The 20,674-nt window shown below is 52.8% G+C and overlaps 1 protein-coding gene across 2 annotated transcripts in view; it reads left to right on the top strand.

Moving 5' to 3' along the window:
• Window positions 1-19,743, top strand: part of TPST2 (tyrosylprotein sulfotransferase 2) — a 51,575-nt gene extending 31,832 nt beyond the window's left edge. Inside the window, exons 1-7 of one of the 2 annotated variants that reach the window (XM_039225740.1) lie at window positions 1,687-1,731; window positions 4,736-4,803; window positions 6,258-7,163; window positions 10,097-10,295; window positions 14,417-14,467; window positions 17,248-17,296; window positions 19,228-19,743. In XM_039225740.1, coding sequence (XP_039081671.1) covers window positions 6,322-7,163; window positions 10,097-10,295; window positions 14,417-14,467; window positions 17,248-17,289 — 1,134 coding nt within the window. In that variant the 5' untranslated portion in view covers window positions 1,687-1,731; window positions 4,736-4,803; window positions 6,258-6,321 and the 3' untranslated portion in view covers window positions 17,290-17,296; window positions 19,228-19,743. Of the gene's footprint in view, window positions 1-1,659; window positions 1,732-4,735; window positions 4,804-6,257; window positions 7,164-10,096; window positions 10,296-14,416; window positions 14,468-17,247; window positions 17,297-19,227 lie in introns of those variants that run through there. The other variant, XM_039225745.1, reaches the window with a different exon arrangement.
• The last annotated feature ends 931 nt before the right edge of the window (window positions 19,744-20,674 follow it).

Genomic DNA, 20,674 nt, shown 5'->3' with positions numbered 1-20,674 from the left:
GCCCTTGGTCTGGGGTCCGATACACAGTGGTGCTTAATAAATGCTGACGTTCCTCCCAGAAGAAAAGGAGGGTTCAGTGTCCATGCCCCCCCACCCCCGACCCATACACTTCATTTGTCTTCCAAGTCAGCGCTGCCCAGTAGAAACTTCTGCAAAGGATGGGAATGTACTAGAACGCGAGTCCACGAACTTGCTCTATAAATATCCAAATATTAACTATTTTAGGTTTTGCTGAGTGCATCAGGTTGTTTTAGCTGCCTCTCCTTTCCCCTGGCTCCTCCCCCTCCTCTTTCCCTTAAAAAAAAAAAAAAAAAAGTACAAGCCACTCTTAGGTCAAGGGCTGAAGGTTGGATTTGGCTCATAGTTCACCAACCCCATGCCAGATCTGCCCCGTCTGGCACGGTAGCCTCTGGCCATCGCATCGCTGCTCAGAACTTGAAATACGGCCATTATTTCACACAAGGAGCTAAACCTAAAATTTTCTTTCATTTTACTTAATTTGCTTTTTTCAATGTATTTTATTATCCTGTTAATGTTTATTTTTATTTTTGAGAGAGAGAGCGTGAGCAGGGGAAGGGCAGAGAGAGAGACATAGAGGGAGAGAGAGACAGAGAGACAGAGACAGAGACAGAGAGAAAATCTGAAACAGGCTCCAGGCTCAGCTGTCAGCACAGAGCCCGACACAGCGCTTGAACTCACGAACTGCAAGATCATAACCTGAGCCGAAGTCGGACACTCAACTGACTAAGCCACCCAGGCGCCCCGCCCCTTTAAATTGTTTTTTTCCATTTTACTTAATTTAAATTTAAATGCCTTACAAGTGGGTAGTGCCCCCACTGGACGTGCAGCTGTAAATAATGGGAGGCGGTCCTAGCCGCCCCATCCCTGGCTCGCCCCTCTGAGCTCTGTGGCATTTCAAGGGCCCCCGAGGGCAGCCTTGCCCCAGTCATCTCCCCTCCAGAAGAGCTTCAAGTGCCCTAGGAGGACGGGGTGTGGCTGGTTGCCGTGGTCACATCTGGACACCCTTCTCCGGCTGTGTTTATGAGCCCTCATCAGCCCGCCTTTTCGAGGGTGGCACAAACCATAGAGGCGAGGAGTGAGCGACGTGAAAGGGAGAGAGGGCAGAGAGGTGCGGTAACAGGCTACACCCGGGTAATTTCCCGAGGCAGGACATGGTCCTTCTCTGAGGGCGCTGTATTTATCATAGGCTAGGTTTGTGGGGCCCTTTCGGAGTTGGGCAGTGCACAGCCTGTTCAGCCATACCCAGCAGCCCCAGATGGTGATTCGTGGTATAATGGTGGTGGTCGTTACTCATCCTTGTATTTACTTTTCCTGAGGTCCAGTGCCATTGGGCCAGGAGGAAGGGAGAAGGCTGGTTGGCAGGCATCCACCCGCTCCCTAAGGCAGCAGCGCCTTAGCTCGGATTCTCAGCTCACACCTCTGCCTGAGCCGTAAGCCAGTTCATTCCCTGTAGGAACAGGCGAGTTCAGACCCCAGCTGTTACAGCTTCCCCCTGCACTCCAGCTCGCCCCCCGGAATACTGCCCTCCCAAATCGCCGCCGATGCTCCTGGGAGCCCGACACCCTCCTCTGCCCCTCCGAGGGGGGCCGGGCCCCTCCACAGCCCCACCCTAACGCAGCGTTCCCTTTGCCTCCGCAGGGGTCAGCCGGCGGACCGTCCTGGCGAGCAGCCACCAGGGCTGGAGCCCAGAGATGAGAGTGCCCAGGGGAGGTAAGTGCATCCACAAGTCCCCCTGCCCCCCCACCGGAGCCCGGGCTCCGCCAGAGGATGCCCGGAACCACTCCACTCCCCAGCTTCTGCTGGGGGACAGCCAGACTCCTGTGGCCAGTGCTCTCCCCTCTGTTAGAAATGCACCGTCCCCGCAGCATGTGGGGGGCGGCCCTCTGCCGTTCTTCATGTCTTAGGAAGACCACTGTGCTACAGCAGGGGGAGAGGCCGCATCCCACGGTGGGCAGGGGTCTCACCCTGAGCAGATTCAAGGTGCGGCCAGAATCCAAACCCTCTGCGTCCTCTCCGACCAGCGTCCCTGGTGTGCTTGCTCAGCCCCTTGCCCAGACTCGCCCTGAATCTCACCGTAGCTCCCTGAGAAAGGGTTGCGATCACCCGTCCCTTTTTTTTGAGGGGTAAACAGGGACTCAGAGAGGTGAAGTCCCTAGTCTCGGTCACCAGCTGGCAAGCAGCAGAGGCAGGATTTGAACCCAGGGCTGTGCGATGCCAAGTCTGAGGCTCTCACTCCCCATCCTCACTGCCAGGATGCTGGGCCGCTGCCCTTGACAGGGTCCAGTGGGACAGCGGGGTGGGGGATGAGGGGGAGGTAGAAGGCTGGCCCAAAGCCCCACACTGGGCACTCTGGTCCCTCCAGAGTGGAGTCCCTGGCCATGGATGACCAGGAAGCTGCCTTTGGTTTTGTGGGTCCCCGGCTATTTTCTTTTTGCCAGGCTGCCCTGCTTTTTCACGTCAAGGCATCCCCTAGGCTTTGCTATTTCCTGCTTAGGCCCGACCTGTCCACTTTGAGCTGTTTTCTTCTGGTGACAGAGATAGGCCTGTTGCTATGTCCCATCTGAGGACGGTGCACAGTTTGCCTCAGCCTGGTCAGATTCAGGGCTGCCACTCGGGCCATGTGACCCTAGGCCGGTGGCTTCTTCTCTCTGAGCGGCTGAGGGCGAGGCGTCCCTCCCCCCAGAGGTGGGAGGTAGAGGCGATCCCGTTAAAAGTTTTAGCCAAGCACATATCTCACAAATAGAAGAAGGCAAAATTTGTGTGCTTTGCTTTAAACTGAATATGAATGATCAATATTAAGCAAAAATAGTGTGTTGTTAACATTTTCCTTACTCTGCCTGTCCATTCTTCCAGTCCTTTCCCCCTGATACTTAGTATCCAAGTCACTTCCGACCCCAAACATACACTAGAGAACACATAGGCGTGCGCGCGCGTGCACACACACACACACACACACACACACACACACACACCACATACCTACAGTGGCACGCACACTCTACTTATCCTTTCCGGAAACAGCTTTCCCAAATTACCCCTTTTCTTCCTTTCTGGGCATCCCCCATCACCTTCTGGTCCTCCAAATCTCCCTCCTCTTGTTGCCTACCAAGTGTCAGGAGGAAAGGGTGATTGCTCTAATTTAAACTAAAGTGTGTTGGACTGCCCCCTGCCTCCCCAGAAGCACAGACGCTGAAATAATAACAGAATTCTAGTCTCAAGTCGAAGATGAAAATTTGAGTGAGCACTTGAACAAGTTGATAGGTCCTGGGAGGGATTTCCGAGTGGCTTTATGTCCTGCCCAGCCTCACTTCTCCCTGAAAGTAGCCCTGAGATTACATTCCCCCATCCCCAACCCTGAATCCAGGGCACCAGTGAACACCCACCATTGTCAGCAGCATATGATAAGCACAGTTTTCTGGGGAGAGGGTCCCCCATTTTCTGATGCCCTCAGAGGCCAGTGACCCCTGGCTAAGATTCATCTTTGCTTCCTTAGTTGCTTCTAGAAGCCTTTCAGTAGCGTTTGAGGTCAGCGCACCCCTCCCCTCTTTGCAGCTGAGGAAGCTGTGGTTTAGAGGGGGGAAGTGACTTGTCTAAAGCCACACGGCCAGGAAATGCTCAAGCTCTCGACAGCTTGGGCCCTAAGGCCAAGATTGTGTGTTCCCTCGATTCTGATATTCTGGTATTTATTGGGGCGGGGGGGGAGTGCTGGGCAGCCCAGGCCCTCTTGTGGGTGGATCATCCAGCTGCAAGCTGGGTCCTTCAGCGGTTCGGCTGAAGTTCATGTCCATTAGGGAACTTGCCTGTGGCCTTCACACTGGTTATTCCCTTTGCCAGAGCATTCTTTTCTCTGGCTGTTTGAAAAGCACCTGTCTACTGTTGAGAACTTGGCACCAAGGCCGCCTCCTATAAGTCTTCCCTCACCTACTAGGGTAGAACTTGTCACCCCCTCCTCCCCCAGGAGTGGGGCCACACTGTCTCTTAGCTCCAGAGCCCAGACCCCAGCATATAGTAGATACTCACTGAACATGGGAATACATGAGTAACAGTGTCCATGGTAGAGACCACTAACAGCGGCCTTCCGAATGCTCCCTCCATGCCACGCGCAGTCTTAAGTTCTTAAGGAAGTTTCTTAACGTTCATGACGGCCCTTGGAGGTTGCTACTCTTAGACCCACTTTACAGACGAGGCTCAGAGAAGTGAAGGCTGTTGCCCAGCTCACACACAGCCACGCGGGAAGGGGCAGAGCTGGGAGTCGAACCCAGGCCTGCCTGGTGTGAAAGCCCACAGGCCTCAAGCCCTCGCTTTGATTCTGGAAGAGACACGGGGACAGGCAAGGGAGGCTCAGGAATATGGCAGAGGCGAGGCAGGTGGGGGTGGGCTGCGCGTCTGTCTGGCGTCCAAGTCTGTGCCTTCTGATTGCAAAATCGAGGGCCCTGGAGATGGGCTAAGAGAGGGGGCAGACCTGTCACCTGGGGCCACTGGAGAAGGGAGTGGCCGGGCTACGTAGGCCCCGCTTTCCCAAACGAGCCCCTGATTGTGGAAGTCTGACTGTCTTTATCAGCAGTGCCTGCCTGGGAGGGGTGAGGAGGGTAGGCCCAGGGTCTTGATTCGTGCCCTCAGTCATTCCCTCCCTCTGTTCCCACGTCAGCCTCACGGTTCTGGGTCCGTGGCAGAAGCCCTCTCCCTGACCTCCCCTCCATTCTCACCCATGCAGGGCCCCTCCCCAGGGGCTGCCCTCAAAGTGGCATGAGCTCCCTCCCCTGGCCCCTGAAGACCTGTGTGGTACCTGCCCTCACCCCCCTCCCCCGTTTTCCCGAAGCTCTAGAACACCCCCCCCCCATCCCATCTGGGGATCTTTGCACTCTGTTCCCTCTGCCTGGGTCAGTCCTCCCACACATCTTCACAGGGCCAGCTTCTCACCCAGGACTCGGCCTGGAAGCCGCCTTCCCCGAGGGGCCCTCCCTGCCCTCCCTCCCTCCTTCCCCGACGGGATCCCTCCCACACTGGAAGCCGTTTCCACTGGGTGCCTCTAGCTTGTGTGGTACTGCTCCCCCGCCTGGCCTTCCCGCCTGCTTTCCTGTCCCTGCACTGAGCACCCTGCTGGGCACTTTTTTTTTTTTTTTTTTTACTTAATTCCTATTCACCGAATAAAGACTGAGCGAATGAGCAGTGATTGATTCCAGAAGAAGCCCAGAACAGAATAGCATGTTCCACACAGTCTCCTGCGGGAGTGAGGTCCTGTCAGGGCAGTGTGGGCCTTCAGAGCTGGTGTCGGAGCTGGCGGGCCTGGGCCAGAATCTTCTACCCTGGCCTGGCTCCTCCCCAGTGGGGCACCTGTGAGCAGCCTCTCCGTTTCTCGGTTTCCTTTTGTTTTTCCTTTTTTTAGAGAGAGAGAGAGACAGAGACAGAGAGAGAGCACAAGTGAGTGAGGGACAGAGAGAAGGGTGGGGGAGAGAGAGAATCCTGCAAGGGGCAGAGAAAAAGAGAGAGTGAGAGAGAGAATCCCATAAAGGGCAGAGAGAGAGGGAGAGAGAAGCAGGGCTCACCCAAAGCGGGGCTCAAGGTTACCTGAAGTGAGGCTCCCATTCAGGAGCGCACCCGATGAGGGATTTGAACTCATGACCTGAGGCAAAGTCAGATGCTAAGGCACCCAGGCACCCTCGGTTTCCTGCTCTTTCTACAACCATCATGTCATAGCTCTTGGAACCCTGTCCTGCTCATTCAACCAAGGCACATCCCATTGACCCAGCACCTGCTGGGCGCCAGGCTCCGTGCTGGGCCCTGGGGAGCCCGCCACCAACAGAGCACACACAGACCTCATCCTCGCAAAGTGGGTGCGCTGCTGAACTTGGACATCCCAGAGCACTATTAGTTTCCATACTTTAATAGTCCGGTTAAAAATAATCATTACGCGGGCGCCTGGGAGGCTCAGTCAGTTAAGCATCCAACTTCGGCTCAGGTCATGATCTCGAGGTCTGTGAGTTCGGGCCCCGCATCGGGCTCTGTGCTGACAGCTCAGAGCGTGGAGCTGCTTCGGATTCTGTGTCTCCCTCTCTCTCTGCCCTTACCCCGCTCACACTCTGCCTCTCTCTCTCAAAAATAAATATTTAAAAATTTTTTTTAATAATTGTTACGCTCCACCTGTCAGATGAGGAGTACGCTTGCAGGGTGGGTGTGTGGTTAGGGCGGCAGCGCCCAGGCCTGCCTGACTCCCGCGCCTCCCCCTCTCTCCCCAGATGCCAGTCCCGCCCGCCCTCCGCTGACCGGCCGCTGAAGCCCGCCCGCCGCCCCGGGCCCAGCATGCGCCTGTCGGTGCGGAGGGCGCTGCTGGCGGCCAGCTGCGCGCTGGCCCTGGTGCTGGCGGTCCAGGTCGGGCAGCAGGTGCTGGAGTGCCGCGCCGCGCTGGGCCGCCCGCGGGGGCCCCGGGGCGCCATGCGGCCGGAGCAGGAGGACCTGGTGGTGGCGGGCGCGGACCACGTGGAGTACCGCTACGGCAAGGCCATGCCGCTCATCTTCGTGGGCGGCGTGCCCCGCAGCGGCACCACGCTGATGCGCGCCATGCTGGACGCGCACCCCGAGGTGCGCTGCGGCGAGGAGACGCGCGTCATCCCCCGCGTGCTGGCCATGCGCCAGGCCTGGTCCAAGTCCGGCCGCGAGAAGCTGCGGCTGGACGAGGCGGGCGTGACCGACGAGGTGCTGGACGCCGCCATGCAGGCCTTCATCCTGGAGGTGATCGCCAAGCACGGCGAGCCGGCGCGCGTGCTGTGCAACAAGGATCCCTTCACGCTCAAGTCGTCCGTCTACCTGTCGCGCCTGTTCCCCAACTCCAAGTTCCTGCTGATGGTGCGGGACGGCCGCGCGTCCGTGCACTCCATGATCACTCGCAAGGTCACCATCGCCGGCTTCGACCTCAGCAGCTACCGCGACTGCCTCACCAAGTGGAACAAGGCCATCGAGGTGATGTACGCCCAGTGCATGGAGGTGGGCAAGGACAAGTGCCTGCCCGTGTACTATGAGCAGCTGGTGCTGCACCCCAGGCGCTCCCTCAAGCTCATCCTGGACTTCCTGGGCATTCCATGGAGCGACGCCGTTTTGCACCATGAGGAGCTCATTGGCAAGCCTGGCGGTGTGTCCCTGTCCAAGTGAGTGGGGCCCTCACCACCCCACCCCCCTCCCCGGGGCACTGTCCGAGTGAGTGGGGCCCTCATCCTGTGCCTAGCCCCCTGCCCAGGTCAGAGGCAGTAGGTGGGAAGGGTACTGCCGTCTCTCTGAGCTGTGTGGTTCTGGGCCAGTCACCGCACCTCTCTGAGCCCCAGCTTGATGCAAAGAGGAGCAGTCACTCCTGCCTTTTCTGAGCGAACCAGCAGACTGTGGCTGTTCTTTGCAATTTAGCCGTAGCGGGTGAAGGTTAAATTCAGAACACAGATCTGGAACCAGGTTGTCTGGCTTCTGATCACTGCTTGACTGTGTGACCTTGAGCGAGTGACTCAACCTCTCTGTGCCCCCATTTCCTTATCCATAGCACAGGAATATAATCTGTCGACCTTCAGGCTACCTGTGAACATCAAACAAGTTAATACGTGTTAGTTGCTATTATTCCTATTATTATTACCATCATGTTAACATCGAGGCCACTTTTTTTTTTTTTTAAATATTTTTTATTTATTTCTAGGAGAGAGAGAGAGAGACAGGGTGAGCAGGGGAGGGTCAGAGAGAGAGGGAGTCACAGACTGAAACAGGCTCCAGGCTCTGAGCTGGCAGTCAGCACAGAGCCCGATGCGGGGCTCGAACCCACGAACCGCGAGATCATGACCTAAGTGAAAGTCGGCCGCTTAACCGACTAAGCCACCCAGGCGCCCCACATCGAGGCCACTTTTATCAGCACGCTCATTATCCTCCACCTCAGTACCACGGAAGGAGTGCCTGAGGTGTAGTAAGCACTGACATAAGCCCCCACCACACGTTATTCCTCTAATCCCCACAGCAACCCGAGGACATTAAGAACTGCTCTGATACCCATTTTACAGATGAAGAAACTGACTCTCAAGAGAGATGTTACCCAAGGCCACACAGCAGGCAGAGTGTGGTGTCAGGATTTGAAACCGGGTCTGTTGGACACCGGGGCATGTGCTCTTGAGCTCTCCACACCCCTCTTCCTTCCCTCCTTTTTTCCTTTCCTCTCCTCCTTCCTCCAGGGAGGCCTTCCCTCTCCTGAGACCCAGGGTGCTTGGAACAATGCAGGATCAGAGGGTGCCGTCCATCTGTCTCTGTCCTGATCAGGCCCCAGGCGTCCCTGAGAGCCCAGTGAAAGTGTCCTTCCCGGGGACGGCGCCTCCTCCTTTCCTTCATGCCTGCGCCCCGTCAGGCCTTGTCCTCAAAAGCTCTGGAGCCCTGGGCAGAGCTGGGGGGACATAACAGCAACTCTCCTGCAGGGACAGGGAAGTCCCCGGTGGCAGGAAGTCCCCAGTCGGTGCTGGTGCCTGGTCTTTGGAAATTACATGGCAAAAAACCCAGATGACCTAAGGGTTAAGATCTTAACTTAGGCAATTGAGCTGATCTCCCTGGGTAAGGAAAGCACCCATCACAACCCCGTAACTTTCTCACCTTGTGGACGGGCCGGCTTGGCCCCAGCACGCCGTGGCGACATCATCTCGGACCGCCGTGTAATCTTCTGCTCCACAGAGCACAGCGTTCTATTTAACAGCCCACATTTTGGGACGCATTGATTCTTTTTGTGTTTTTTTTTAACGTTTGTTTATTTTTGAGACAGAGAGAGAGCGCGCAAGCAGGGGAGGGACAAATGGGGACAGAGGATCCCTAGCCGGCTCCTTGCTGACAGTGGCAAGCCTGACGCAGGGCTTGAACCCACGAACTGTGAGATTGTGACCTGAGCCGAAGTCGGGCGCTTAACCGACTGAGCCGCCCGGGCGCCCCGGGACACGTGGGTTCTTTGCTCAGATCCAGCCTGTCTCCCATTCTTCCAGGAAACACCCGTGTCCCTTCTGTCTTACGTAGTCCTGAAGAGCCAACGGTGTGGCAAAGGCCGTGCACGTGGCTGAGACCTTTGGCTCGGCGGACCGAGTTGAGATGTCCCTCCTGGTCCGCAGACTCCAATCCCACGGCTCTTCCCCCCGGTCCCACCCTGCACCCTCCCCTGCTCTCCTCACTCCCGCTCCTGCCTGCCTTTTGCCACGTCTCCTCTGTTTCTGTTCTTCTTCCCAATGCATCTCTTCGTTGGCACGGAAGCATCTGGAGACGGATCCTGGGTCCTGGGAGTTCCCCGCCCTCCCGGACCCTCAGGAGGCCCGTCCCAGGGGAGGGCGCGGAAGCACGTCCAAGGTGGCGGTGGTTCCTTTGTGACCGCAGAAGCGACAGCAAGCTAAGCGTCCGTCTTCAGGGGCTGGGAAAATAAGCTGTGGAGGGACGCTGCGCAGCTGGAGGGACTCGTGAGGTGTCAGGTGCAAAACGAAGCTATAAACTGATTCGGACAGCGTCTTATTTCTGTTTTAACACTGCAGATGAAACCCAGGTTTTCCATGTATGTGTGTGTGTGCGAGAGAGAGAGAGAGAGACAGAAAGCTAATGCTTATTGAGACCTGAGATGGCACAATGTACCATAGACTCGTCTGTTATTAGACAGCCCAGTGAGGGGGGCACGGTCATTATTCCCATTGATAGATGAGGAAACGGAGGCTCAGAGAGGTGAAGTAACTCTCCCAGGGCCACACAGCCAGTGTTGGTACAGCAGGCGTTTGAACCCCACCAGTCCGGCACCTTAGCCTGCTCTTGGCCATTCTCCTATTGAAAGCACAGAAGACGGTACTGGGAGGGTGGATCCCCAAGTGCCAAGATCAGGTTTCTGCAGGGAGCTGGTAGACTCGCAACGGGCAGCCCGCCTTCGCCTTACCTTTAGTATTTTATAATTATTTCTCAAGAACAAAATAATCTTAGTCACAGAAAGAAAACATTGTTTTTAAAACAATATAGACATCAAAGAAGCAGTATTGTAAGTGGGCCTCAGTGGAGGGGTGGGGGGGGCGCAGCTGACCCAGGTGCCCTTGGGGTCTCTCCCCAGGATCGAGCGGTCCACAGACCAGGTCATCAAGCCCGTGAACCTGGAGGCGCTCTCCAAGTGGACCGGCCAGATCCCTGGGGATGTGGTGAGGGACATGGCCCAGATCGCCCCCATGCTGGCGCGGCTCGGCTACGACCCCTATGCCAACCCGCCCAACTACGGCAACCCTGACCCCCTCGTGGTCAACAACACACACCGGGTGAGTGCCCTGCTCGCGCAGAGATGTGTTCCCGGCCTGCAGCGAGGCTGCTTTATCTTGTGCAGGGGGCATGGCTCACTCTTATTTATGTTTTTGCTTGGGCCACAAGGAAGCTCAAAACCAACTTGTCGCCTTTCTACCAGCAGGTCCATGTGTACTGATTCCATCCTATTTCTCTGTTTTCTTTTACCCTTCCTCCCCCTGTTTCCTTGGCTATTTGTTTGTCTATAAAGCACTTCAGGTCTTTGTTGAGACTGAGTTTAAATAAACTATCTGTCACTTTCTTGCCCCCATAGATTTTAATGTCGATTTCTCAGACAAACATGAGCTTGGGACGGTTGGAGTTGCTTTTAAAGCTCTCCTTGGTGAAGGTGGTCAAAGTAAATGACTTTACTAGATGATTCTGAAGCATTAAAGTCTGCCAATCCTGGGTAAAGGAACAGTTAGCAAGCCCGTCATTTTATTTCCGTGTTAACGGTCACAGCTTCTCGTGTACTTTAGGTGCTGTGTGCTAAGTTCCTTAGAGACACCAAGTTAGGGACAGTATTTGAGCATGGGTCCCAGGCCTGGGGACTTGTGAGCTCCTAGCTCTTAACACTATTAAGACCTAGAGTCTTTAAAAAAATTTTTTAATGTTTATTTACTTTGGAGAGAGAGACAGAGCATGAGCAGGAGAGGGGCAGAGAGAGAGGGAGTCACAGAATCCGAAGTAGCTCCAGGCTCTGAGCTGTCAGCACAGAGCCCGGTGCGGGGCTTAAACCCACAAACCATGAGACCATGACCTGAGCCGAAGTTGGACCCTCAACTGACTGAGCCACCCAGGCGCCCCCATGACCCAGAATCTTAATTCTAGCTATGCTCAGCATTTCCAAACACGTGCTGATTTAAAAAAATATATTGTTTTAAGTTTATTTATTTATTTTGAGAGAGAGAACCAGCAGGGAAGAGGCAGCGAGAGGGGGACAGAGGATCTGAAGCAGGGCTCGAACTTTGGAACCGCGAGATCGTGACCTGAGACGAAGTCAGACGCATAACCGACTGAGCCACCCAGGCCCCTCACCCATGCCAGTTTTAGAACATGAACAGTTCTTGTGTTGAACAGCAAAGGGAGAAAGTTCTATTTCTCCCCCTTCTCCTTTAATTCTTCAGCGAGGCCAGGAGATAGACGCCCGTTCGGTGCAAACAAGGCTTTGAAGCCTCTCTGACACGTGCAGGCTCTTACTCCGCCCTCGTGATTGAAGCGGATGGGGTCTCCGTGCTTCCTCTCCCCTGGACGCCTGTTGACTTTGCCACCATCTCTTTGTGGAGATACTCAGAGATCCACCAAGGTGCTCGGACTGCGTCTGACGGCGTGAATATTCACAGCCTCGATGTGGTCCGCTTTTATTATTCCATGATTTTTATTGTAAGGCTTTGCTAGTTATTCTTCTTATTCTTTAATACGGTATTCTTTAAGCTGTACTTAATATCCTTCATACACTTTTCTGTACAGAGGCTATATTATTGTATAATATATTGCCTATACTTTCATATAACGAAAAAACAGATTAGAAAGAAGAAACAGCAGCATGACCTTGAACTCCACCCCGCAGGTGCTTCTCAGGCAGTAGCTGGGCCGGGGTGAGGACCACATTGACAGGGGCGCTCTCCTTACTCTGTGTTCTTAGCCAGGGGCCCCGTAGCAACTGCTCTGAAGCCTCTTTAAAAGGTGAAGGCCCCTGGGGCACCAGGGGGCCTCAGGCAGTTAAGCATCCGACTATGACTCTCAGTCATTCGTGATCTCGCAGTTCATGGGTTCAAGCCCCGTGTAAGGCTCTATGCTGATGGCTGAGAGCCCAGAGCCTGCTTCGGATTCTGTGTCTCCCTCTCTCTGTCTCTGCCCCTCCCCTCACTCTGTTTCAAGAATAAATAAACATCAAAAAAAAAATTAAAAGGCAAAAAAAGGCTCTTGATTTGTTCCAGAATGCAGGTCAGAAGCTCCCAGGGTAAGGCCTGACCTTGTGTAGCTTATAAAAAGTTCTGATGAGCAAGATCCACTCTCTGAAGCTCTGTTGTTTGTTTGTTTGATATGGAAACTGTCCCTGGTGTCCGTTCTAAGAGCTTTCTTGCCCCAGGCTGCCGGACGATTGTTTAGGCTCTATAGTAGTTTTGTTATTACTGCAAAGATGTGTTCCCTCATTGAAAACTGTATATGTGTGATGCATGTGTGTTTCTTGTGGGTTTTTTTTTTAACGTTCATTTATTTATTTTGTGTATGAGAGAGAGACAGACAGAGAGAGGGAGAGAGAGAATCCCAAACAGACTCCATACTGTCAGCGCAGAGCTCAATTCAGAGCTCGATCCCACGAACCCTGAGATCATGACCTGAACCGAAACCTAGAGCCGCACAGTTCACCGACTGAGCCCTCTGGGCACCCTGAGTGTGTGTGTTGCCGTAGCAGTTCCTGGGGTGCAGTACACTTGGGCACAGGAAGGACCCCAGTGCTAATGAAGTCGTCTCTGCCTATACTGCCCATTACAGCCACTAGCCACTAACCTTGTATGGCCACTGAAATGTGCCTCGTGAAATCTGACTAGTCTAAATTGAGCATTGCTGTAAGTGTTAATGACGTACCTAATTTTGAAGTCCAGGTGCCAAAAACTGCACATCAAGTTTCTCCATTAATCATTTTTATATTAATTACATGTCAAAGTAGGACTATTTTAGATATGTCAGGCAAAATAAAAGATCTAACAAGAATTATTTCACTTGATTTACTTTTTTTTTTTTCTTGGTTACTTAGTTTTTAAAATTTTCTTTTGAGGTTTATTTATGTTCTGAGAGAGAGACAGCATGAGCAGGGGAGGGTCAGAGAGAGGGAGACACACAGAATCTGAAGCAGGCTCCAGGCTCTGAGTTGTCAGCACAGAGTCTGACGCTGGGCTAGAACTCATGAACCTCTAGATCATGACCTGAGCCAAAGTTGGCCGCCTAACTGGCTGAGCCACCCAGGCGCCCCTTAGTCACTTTGTTTTTAATGTGACTACCAGAAAATTTAAAATTACGTAGTTGGTTCACACTATATTCTGTTGGGTGGTGCTGGTCTATATGGTGGCTTCTATATGGAGAGGTTATGGAAAGGCCTAGCACTTTCTTTGCCCTAACTGTGACCTCTGCCTGGAATGCTTTTCCTTTAGAGCTCAGCTTGGCTGGTTTTCCTTGTCATTGAAGTCTCAGCTTAAAGGTCACTTGTTCCGAGAGGTCCTTTGTGATCACCTGCTCAGAGGAAGCCCCTTGACCGCTCCTGATCACCTTCCTTTGTTTTACTTCTTTATCATACTTTCCATGGTTTGATATGTTCTTGTTTGTTTGTGTTTATTACTTGTGGGTCATCTGGCTCTTCTTCTAGAGTGGAGGCTCCGGGAGAAAAGGAATTTTAATTGTCTGGTTAATGTACCTCCAGAGCTTAGAATGATGCCTGAAATAAAAAGAGCCCAATAAATATTTGTTGGATGGATGGGTGGGTGGTTGGGAAGCAGGATAGGTGGATGGTTGGATGGATGGATGGATGGATGAGTAGATGGGTGGATGGATAGATAGATGGGTGGATGTGTGGATGGATGGATGGCTGGATGGGTAGATAGATGATGAATGGGTAGACGAGTAGGTGGATGGGAGGGTGGATATATGGGTGGATGGATGGATGGATGGATGAAAAGATGGGTGGATGGATGGGAGAGCAGATGGGTGGTTGGATGGGTAGGTGGATGGGTGGATGGATGGATGAATGGATGGATGGATGGATGGATGGGTAAAAGATGAGTGGATGGGTGGGAGAGTGGATGGATGGTTGAATGGGTGGGTGGGTGGGTGGATGGGTGGATAGATAGATGGATGAGTGGATAGATGGGTGGGGGGAGGGTGAATGTATATTGGTAGATGGATAGATGGATAAATGGGTGGATAGATGGATGGATGAGTGGATAGATGGGTGGCTGGGAGTGTGAATGTATATGGGTGGATGGGTAGATGGATACATGGGTAGGTGGATAAATGGGTGGATGGGAAGGTGGAGGTAACAGACTGAATTTTGTTGTTTGATCATTTCTATGATGGAGATACTTTTGTTTCTCTTTCCTAGGTCTTGAAAGGCGACTATAAAACACCAGCCAATCTGAAAGGATATTTTCAGGTTAGAAACCCCGAGGGGAATTCTGAAATCTCTTTATTGGGCTGTCCCACCAGCTTCCAGAGGCCCTTGGACACTTTGCTTCTTTAATCTGCTGATCATTTCCTCCTCAGAGAATTTGGGGTGGGGGGTCAAGCCAGAGGCCCTCCAAGAGTCTGATCCAGCCAGGGTCACATCTCAGCAGCCCTCCTGCCCGAGCCCCTTCCGTCACCTTGTCTCCTGGCTTGAGAGCAGTCCGAGGGGTTGGTGGGGACTCTGTCCAGCCCTCTGTCTCTAGGCTTATATTCAGTTTTATTTAAAGCGGCAGTTCCCACACATGACCCAGCCCAGAATTTTCATCAGTCAGCCAAAAAATGAGAACCGTAAGGGTCACGTGGTGTTGGCGTCCCCGCGAATGTAGACACACAGACACCCCTCACGCGCCTCTGCGTGGCCGTGCTTTTCACACACAGCAGGTATGTCCCTGGGCCATGGTCCGTGGGTCACGTCAGGAAGGACCGCCCCCTTCACTGATATGATAGCTCCCGTTTAAATGAAGTGGTGGTACTAAGCTTAGTACTCTGTGTGTGTTGTCTTTAATATGGAAGAGAAAGAGCAGGCCGCCCTATGCCAGTTTGATCATCCAAGTCACAGACGCTCATTGTCCTGGGTCCCCAGCTTTTGCACACGTCTCAGTTCTTCGGGGAGGGCTCCACGCTCCCTTCGTGGGAGTCAGAGGCCTCGTCATCTTGCTGCTGTGAACACACGTCGCGAGGATTAGTCAGCACTGATTTAGTGCTTGTTTTAACCACAAAGATGATGTAACAAGCAGCAAATACAAGCGGGGGTGAGGGGAAGGAGTCACTGTCTGAAACGCCCTTCAGTTTTGCGTATTATCCTTTTTATGGCCCACCTGAAGATTCATCTTACATTCCTTGCAATTCCATTGTATGAGCAGCTTGGTTTTGCATTCCTCGTGGTTTCCCATCTTTTGGATTTCCCGTCTTCTGCCGGTTCCGATGGTCACACCGTATTCTCTGGAATGCATCATGCGCCACCAATGGACTGTTGCCCTAAGGTCACGTCCAGTTTTTGCAGAAATGATGACGTGTGCACAGCATCCTGGTTTTGCGTCTCTCCCACGGGGTGGGGGCTGGGGGAAGGGCTCTCGAGCCATTCCCTTAGAATCCATTGTCGTGGAATGGCATCCGTGGGTGCAAGGGTCCATTTCTTTTGAAGACGCGTGAACCATAAGGCTAAGTTGTTTTATAAAAATGTTGGACTATACTCAAGCATGTGGCCATAGTCAAGACGCCTAGCTGGCCTGGGACCGTTTCCAGGCTCGCTTAGGAGCAAGATGTGGAAGAATGGCTTATGCCCTGTCCTCAGGAGCCTTACCACCCAGGAGAGCTGCCCTGCAGACCGCATCAGACCCCTGCTTCCCCCCTCCTCCTCCTCCCTGGCCCCCAGAGTGCCACGACTTCATTCAGACATTGCAAAAATTGGATTCCATCTTATGGCAACAGTTAGATACGTGGTGGCACAAAAAAAGTGCAGTCTACCGGGTACTCTACAGCCCTCTAAAATGATGACCTGGAACCCCAAAAGATGGGAAAATAGGAAGCAGGCAAACCAGAACAGCTCGCACATGGCAGCTGCTGTGGATACAGAAATGAAGAGTCATTCGCTAGGCACCAAACCCCCTCCCTGTCTGTTCCAGACCTTTGCTGTTCCCTCCACCAGGAATTGCTGTTCCAGCCCCATCTTTGCATGCCTGGCTTCATTTCCATCTTTTAGTTCTCGCTGTAGGGGTGTTTCCCAACTCCCAGCAACCAGTTGCTGGCTCCCTGGACACCAATGGGGTGTTGAATTCAATTCAGTTTGTATAGTGACACCCCCAGAGTGAGTGGCCGACCTGTGGGCGAAGGGCTCGGTCCCAGAAGACTGCACCCACCTTGGACACCAGCCACCGTGGGGTTCCCAGGCTACCCACATTTCTGTGCAGCCTAATTGAGGGCCCCTGTGACCCCTTCCTCAGATTTGAGAATTTGCTAGAACCACTCACAGGACTCAGGAAAGCACTTTACTTCCCAGATCACTGGCTTATTATAAGGGATACAGGAACAGCCATGGAAGAGAGCACAGGGCAGGGTACGGGGTGAGGGGTATGGCGCTTCCAGCCCCTCCTTGGGATGTGGTCAGCAATCTGGAAGCTTCCTGAAGCTGCTATTTAGGGGTTTCATGGAGCTTTCACGAAGGAGGGACGATTGATGAAATCATCGGTTAACTCACCCTCCAGTGAGCGCCTCTCCCCTCCTCAGAGCCACGCCTCCCTCTTTCTGGCCTCCGGCCCCCATCCTGAAGCCAGACCTCAGTCACCTCATTAGCATGCAAGAGATACGTGTTATCTCTCAGAAAGATTTTAGGGTTATCAGAGCTGCGTGGCAGGAACCCAGGACCACGAGCTCTGTTTGTATTTCATTACACCGCAGCTTCGTGTTGGCCTTTACTGATACCCTATCGGAGCAGATCCAAAGTCGCTCATAGCAGCGCACTGTGCTGTTGGGGGGGGTGGACGTGACATTGCCTTGCGGATGTTTGTTAAGACTGGCCCTGCAGGAGAATGGGACCGGGTCCGTCATGTTCATGGCGGCCCCAGTGCCTAGCCCGCACGTAGTAGGTGTGCAGTAAACCCTGATGAGTGTGTGTCTGCGCCGGCGATGTGGAGCGCTGAGTCTCAGAGCAGGGAGGCCCGGCCTCCAGCCTGGCCGTGACCCCTTCCTCTGTCTGTTATCTTCCTCCAGGTGAACCAGAACAGCACCTCCTCCCACTTAGGAAGCTCATGATTTCCAGGTAGGCCTGCGGTGGGGGTGGGGGGCGCCTGCCAGTTCTGAGCCCAAAAGCCGCTCCCTGTAAAGCTTGTCTTTCCAGAGCCGTCCCTAGGAGGGAGTTGTCCACCCAGGTGGACTGACCCGGCCCCAGTGGGGGTTTCCATGGCGACAGGCCTGGGGAGCTATTTATAGATCACAGACTAGTCACCTAGCTCTGGGTCCCCTGTTGGCAGGGATCAACGCCAAACCAACTAGAAAAAGGTTTGTCTGACTTTGGGGAGCGGGGGGTGCCAGGGACCCATGTGATGGGGAGGAGGGATTCTAGAACACTTTTGCACAGAATGCCGCCTGCCGGTCCTGCTTCTATAAACAGCATCAGGTTGGCCCAGAGCAATTAATGTTCTAATAAAAGCCCCAAGCAAGTCTGGTCCAAGAATAGCCCCCACGGCATTGGACCGGGTGCTACTCCTACGTTACTCATTTAACCCTCCGTGTCCCTGGGAAGGCAGCGGACACAGCGGAGGAAACTGGAGCCCAGATCGGGCTTTGGCTCACCCAAGGCCACACAGCCACCAAATGGCAGAATCGCGCCCAGGGTCACTTTCTTCCTGAGTTTGCTTTTGAGGAAAGATTTGAAGTGCATATCCACCCGCCCCGTTTTTTTGCGAAGGGGGAGGGGGGCAGGTTCTGACCTTGGGGAGTCAAAGACTTGAGCATTCACTTCACCTTGGACTTCTCACGGCCTCCATCTGACATCTGGGGAAGAGGGATTCACCCATGTCCGCCCGTGAGGGTGGCCGAGAGGTGAGGCAAGCTGGCCCAGATGGGCGCGTGGGAATCCGGGAATTGCCGTGCTTGTGGGCACTGGTGTTGAGGTTCCAGTAAGTTCACTTCCTCTGCCACTCGAGTGACCCTACAGAGAGGTCACAGCCCTCCTGTTCTCCCTGATGTTCTAGACTATCAAGAGTTCCCTGCCTGGAGTCTTTATTTTTGGTCTCCTGATCTCATTTTTGTTTATTTTTTTTTTTAATATTTCTGTATTTATTTTGAGAGAGGGGGAGAGTAGGAGAGGAACGGAGAAAGGGAGGGGGAGAGAGAGAGAGAATCCCAAGCAGGCTCCACGCTGTCAGCACAGAGCCCAATGCGGGGCTCTATCCCACGAACTGTGAGATCATGACTTGAGCCCAAATCGAGAGCCAGGGGCCCCTCCTGATCTTGTTTTTAGATAATCAGCATATTTCCTAGTTTTTCTTTAAACCCGCATTGCACCAGCCTCCAGGGCTGAAGGCACTCAGTCCCTGTCTTCAACCTGGATCCCATCTGGGGATCTCAGAGTTCTGTTGCATTCCAGAGAACAGAAGGCTCACATGGAGAGGATTCTTTCTCCATGTTCCTCCCTAACCCCTTCCCCTCGTTCTCCTGAGACTCATTCATAGAATTTTGAACCTTCCTGCTGACAAAAGCCAGATAGAGTCCTCTCTTTACTGTATCAACGAGATGCCCTGCACAGGGTGTTTTAGCTCATCCCTGGTGAGCAGGTGGCCTTAAATGGTAACCTTCCCTCACCTCCAAAAATCCACTGATGTGTATCATCGTTGCCACTTCTTGTTCATAAGTAAAAAGAGTGTATCTTTGAGGTCAGGTGGATGTAGGTAAGAATGCAAGGAAAGCTTTTATTTATTTCAATTTTTTTTCAGAGAGAGAGAGAGAGAGAATATGAGTGGGGGAGGAGCGGGGGGGTGGTGGTTAGACAGAGGATCCGAAGGGGGCTCTGTGCTGACAGCAGCGAGCCCGATGCGGGGCTCGAACCCACAAATCCTGAGATCATGACCTGAGCTGATGTTTGATGCTCAGCCGACTGAGCCGCCCAGGCGCCCCGATCACACACATAAAGACAAAAGGTCTGTCTCAGAATTCTTACCCTGGGCCTAATGCCCTGTGTCCCCTGTTCAGATCTCTGCAGATTGCTGTCCAGAGAAGACACTTTGCATTCGAGTGGAAATCGGACCTCTAATCCAAGCATATTGCTTGCTATTAATCGCCAAAACAGGACTGCTAAGAGGAATGTATTTGCATATGTTTGCAAAAAGCTGATCACCGAAAACTTAAACCTGGAGACTCTACCTGCGGACCCCGGGCCCCCCCCCCCCCCGCCCCGGGGTGGAGAACGAAGAGTGTGGAAAGGAGTCTGGCTTTTGAAACTTCGGTATTTCGGTATTTTTTATCTTGCCCCTCAAGAACTTTTTTTTTTTTTAAAGAAATGGTTTGCCATTTTTCTTAATTTGCAGGACTGCCTGGGCGGTTTTGTTGGTAGGGACAAGGCCCCCATCTGTGCCTCTCCTATTGACTCTTACTTTTGAATTCAAAGAATCTATTTAAGAATTTAATATATGAGGTTTTCTTTGATTCCTCCTCCGTTCTCAGATTTCAGAGAAAAAAAATTATTTGAATAAAATGACCAAGGACTCATCTGTCTGTTGCCTTACTTTACAGTGAACAGATTTGTTATGTGTTTTTTTTCCCATATTGGATTTTAGCGGGTGGATTGATGACAGGCGAACAAGATTCCCATCTTGAGGGCTCAGCAAGGCCCCCACTGAGAATCTGGGTTGGGTCCCCCGAGGCCACCCTTGGGATTGGTGATTTGCTAGAGGGACTTCCAGATAAGCTGTGAGACTCACAGTCACAGGGTTTGTTTTTTTAACAGTTTTTTTCCTTTTTATTTTTTTAATTTTTAAGGTTTATTTATTTTTGATAGAGAGAGAGAGAGAGACAGACAGAGCTTGAGCCAAGAAGGGACAGAGAGAGAGGGAAACACAGAATCTGAAGCAGGCTCCAGGCTCTGAGCTGTCAGCACAGACAGCTGTTTTTTGTTTTTTGTTTTTTTTGTTTTTTGTTTTTTGTTTTTGTTTTTGTTTTTGAGAGAGAGAGAGAAAGTGCACGCACAGAGACAGCATCCCAAGCAGGCTCTGCACCATCTGCACAGAGCCCAATGTGGGGCTCGAACTCACAAATTGTGAGATCCTGTCCTGAGCCAGGATCAAGAGTTGGACGCTCGACTGACTGCGCCACCCAGGCACCCCAGTCAGAGTTTACTATGGCGAAAAGATGCGGATTAAAATCTGCAAAGGGGAAAAAAAAATAAAAAAGAAAAGTTAACAAAGGGGGTGCCTGGGTGGCTCAGTCAGTTAAACGTCCAACTTCGGCTCAGGTCATGATCTCATGGTTCGTGGGTCCGAACCCCACATCGGGCTCTGTGCTGACAGCTCAGAGCCTGGAGCCTGTTTCAGATTCTGTGTCTCCCTCTCTCTCTGACCCTCCCCTGCTCACATTCTGTCTGTCTGTCTCTCTTTCAAAAATAAAAAAAAATAAAATAAAAGCCGCAAAGGACAAAAGTATG

Source organism: Hyaena hyaena, unplaced genomic scaffold (genome assembly GCF_003009895.1).
Source record: "Hyaena hyaena isolate Hyena2069 unplaced genomic scaffold, ASM300989v1 scaffold_19, whole genome shotgun sequence".
NCBI classification, from domain to species: Eukaryota; Metazoa; Chordata; class Mammalia; order Carnivora; family Hyaenidae; genus Hyaena; species Hyaena hyaena.
This window is presented reverse-complemented; position numbering and strand designations above follow the sequence as displayed.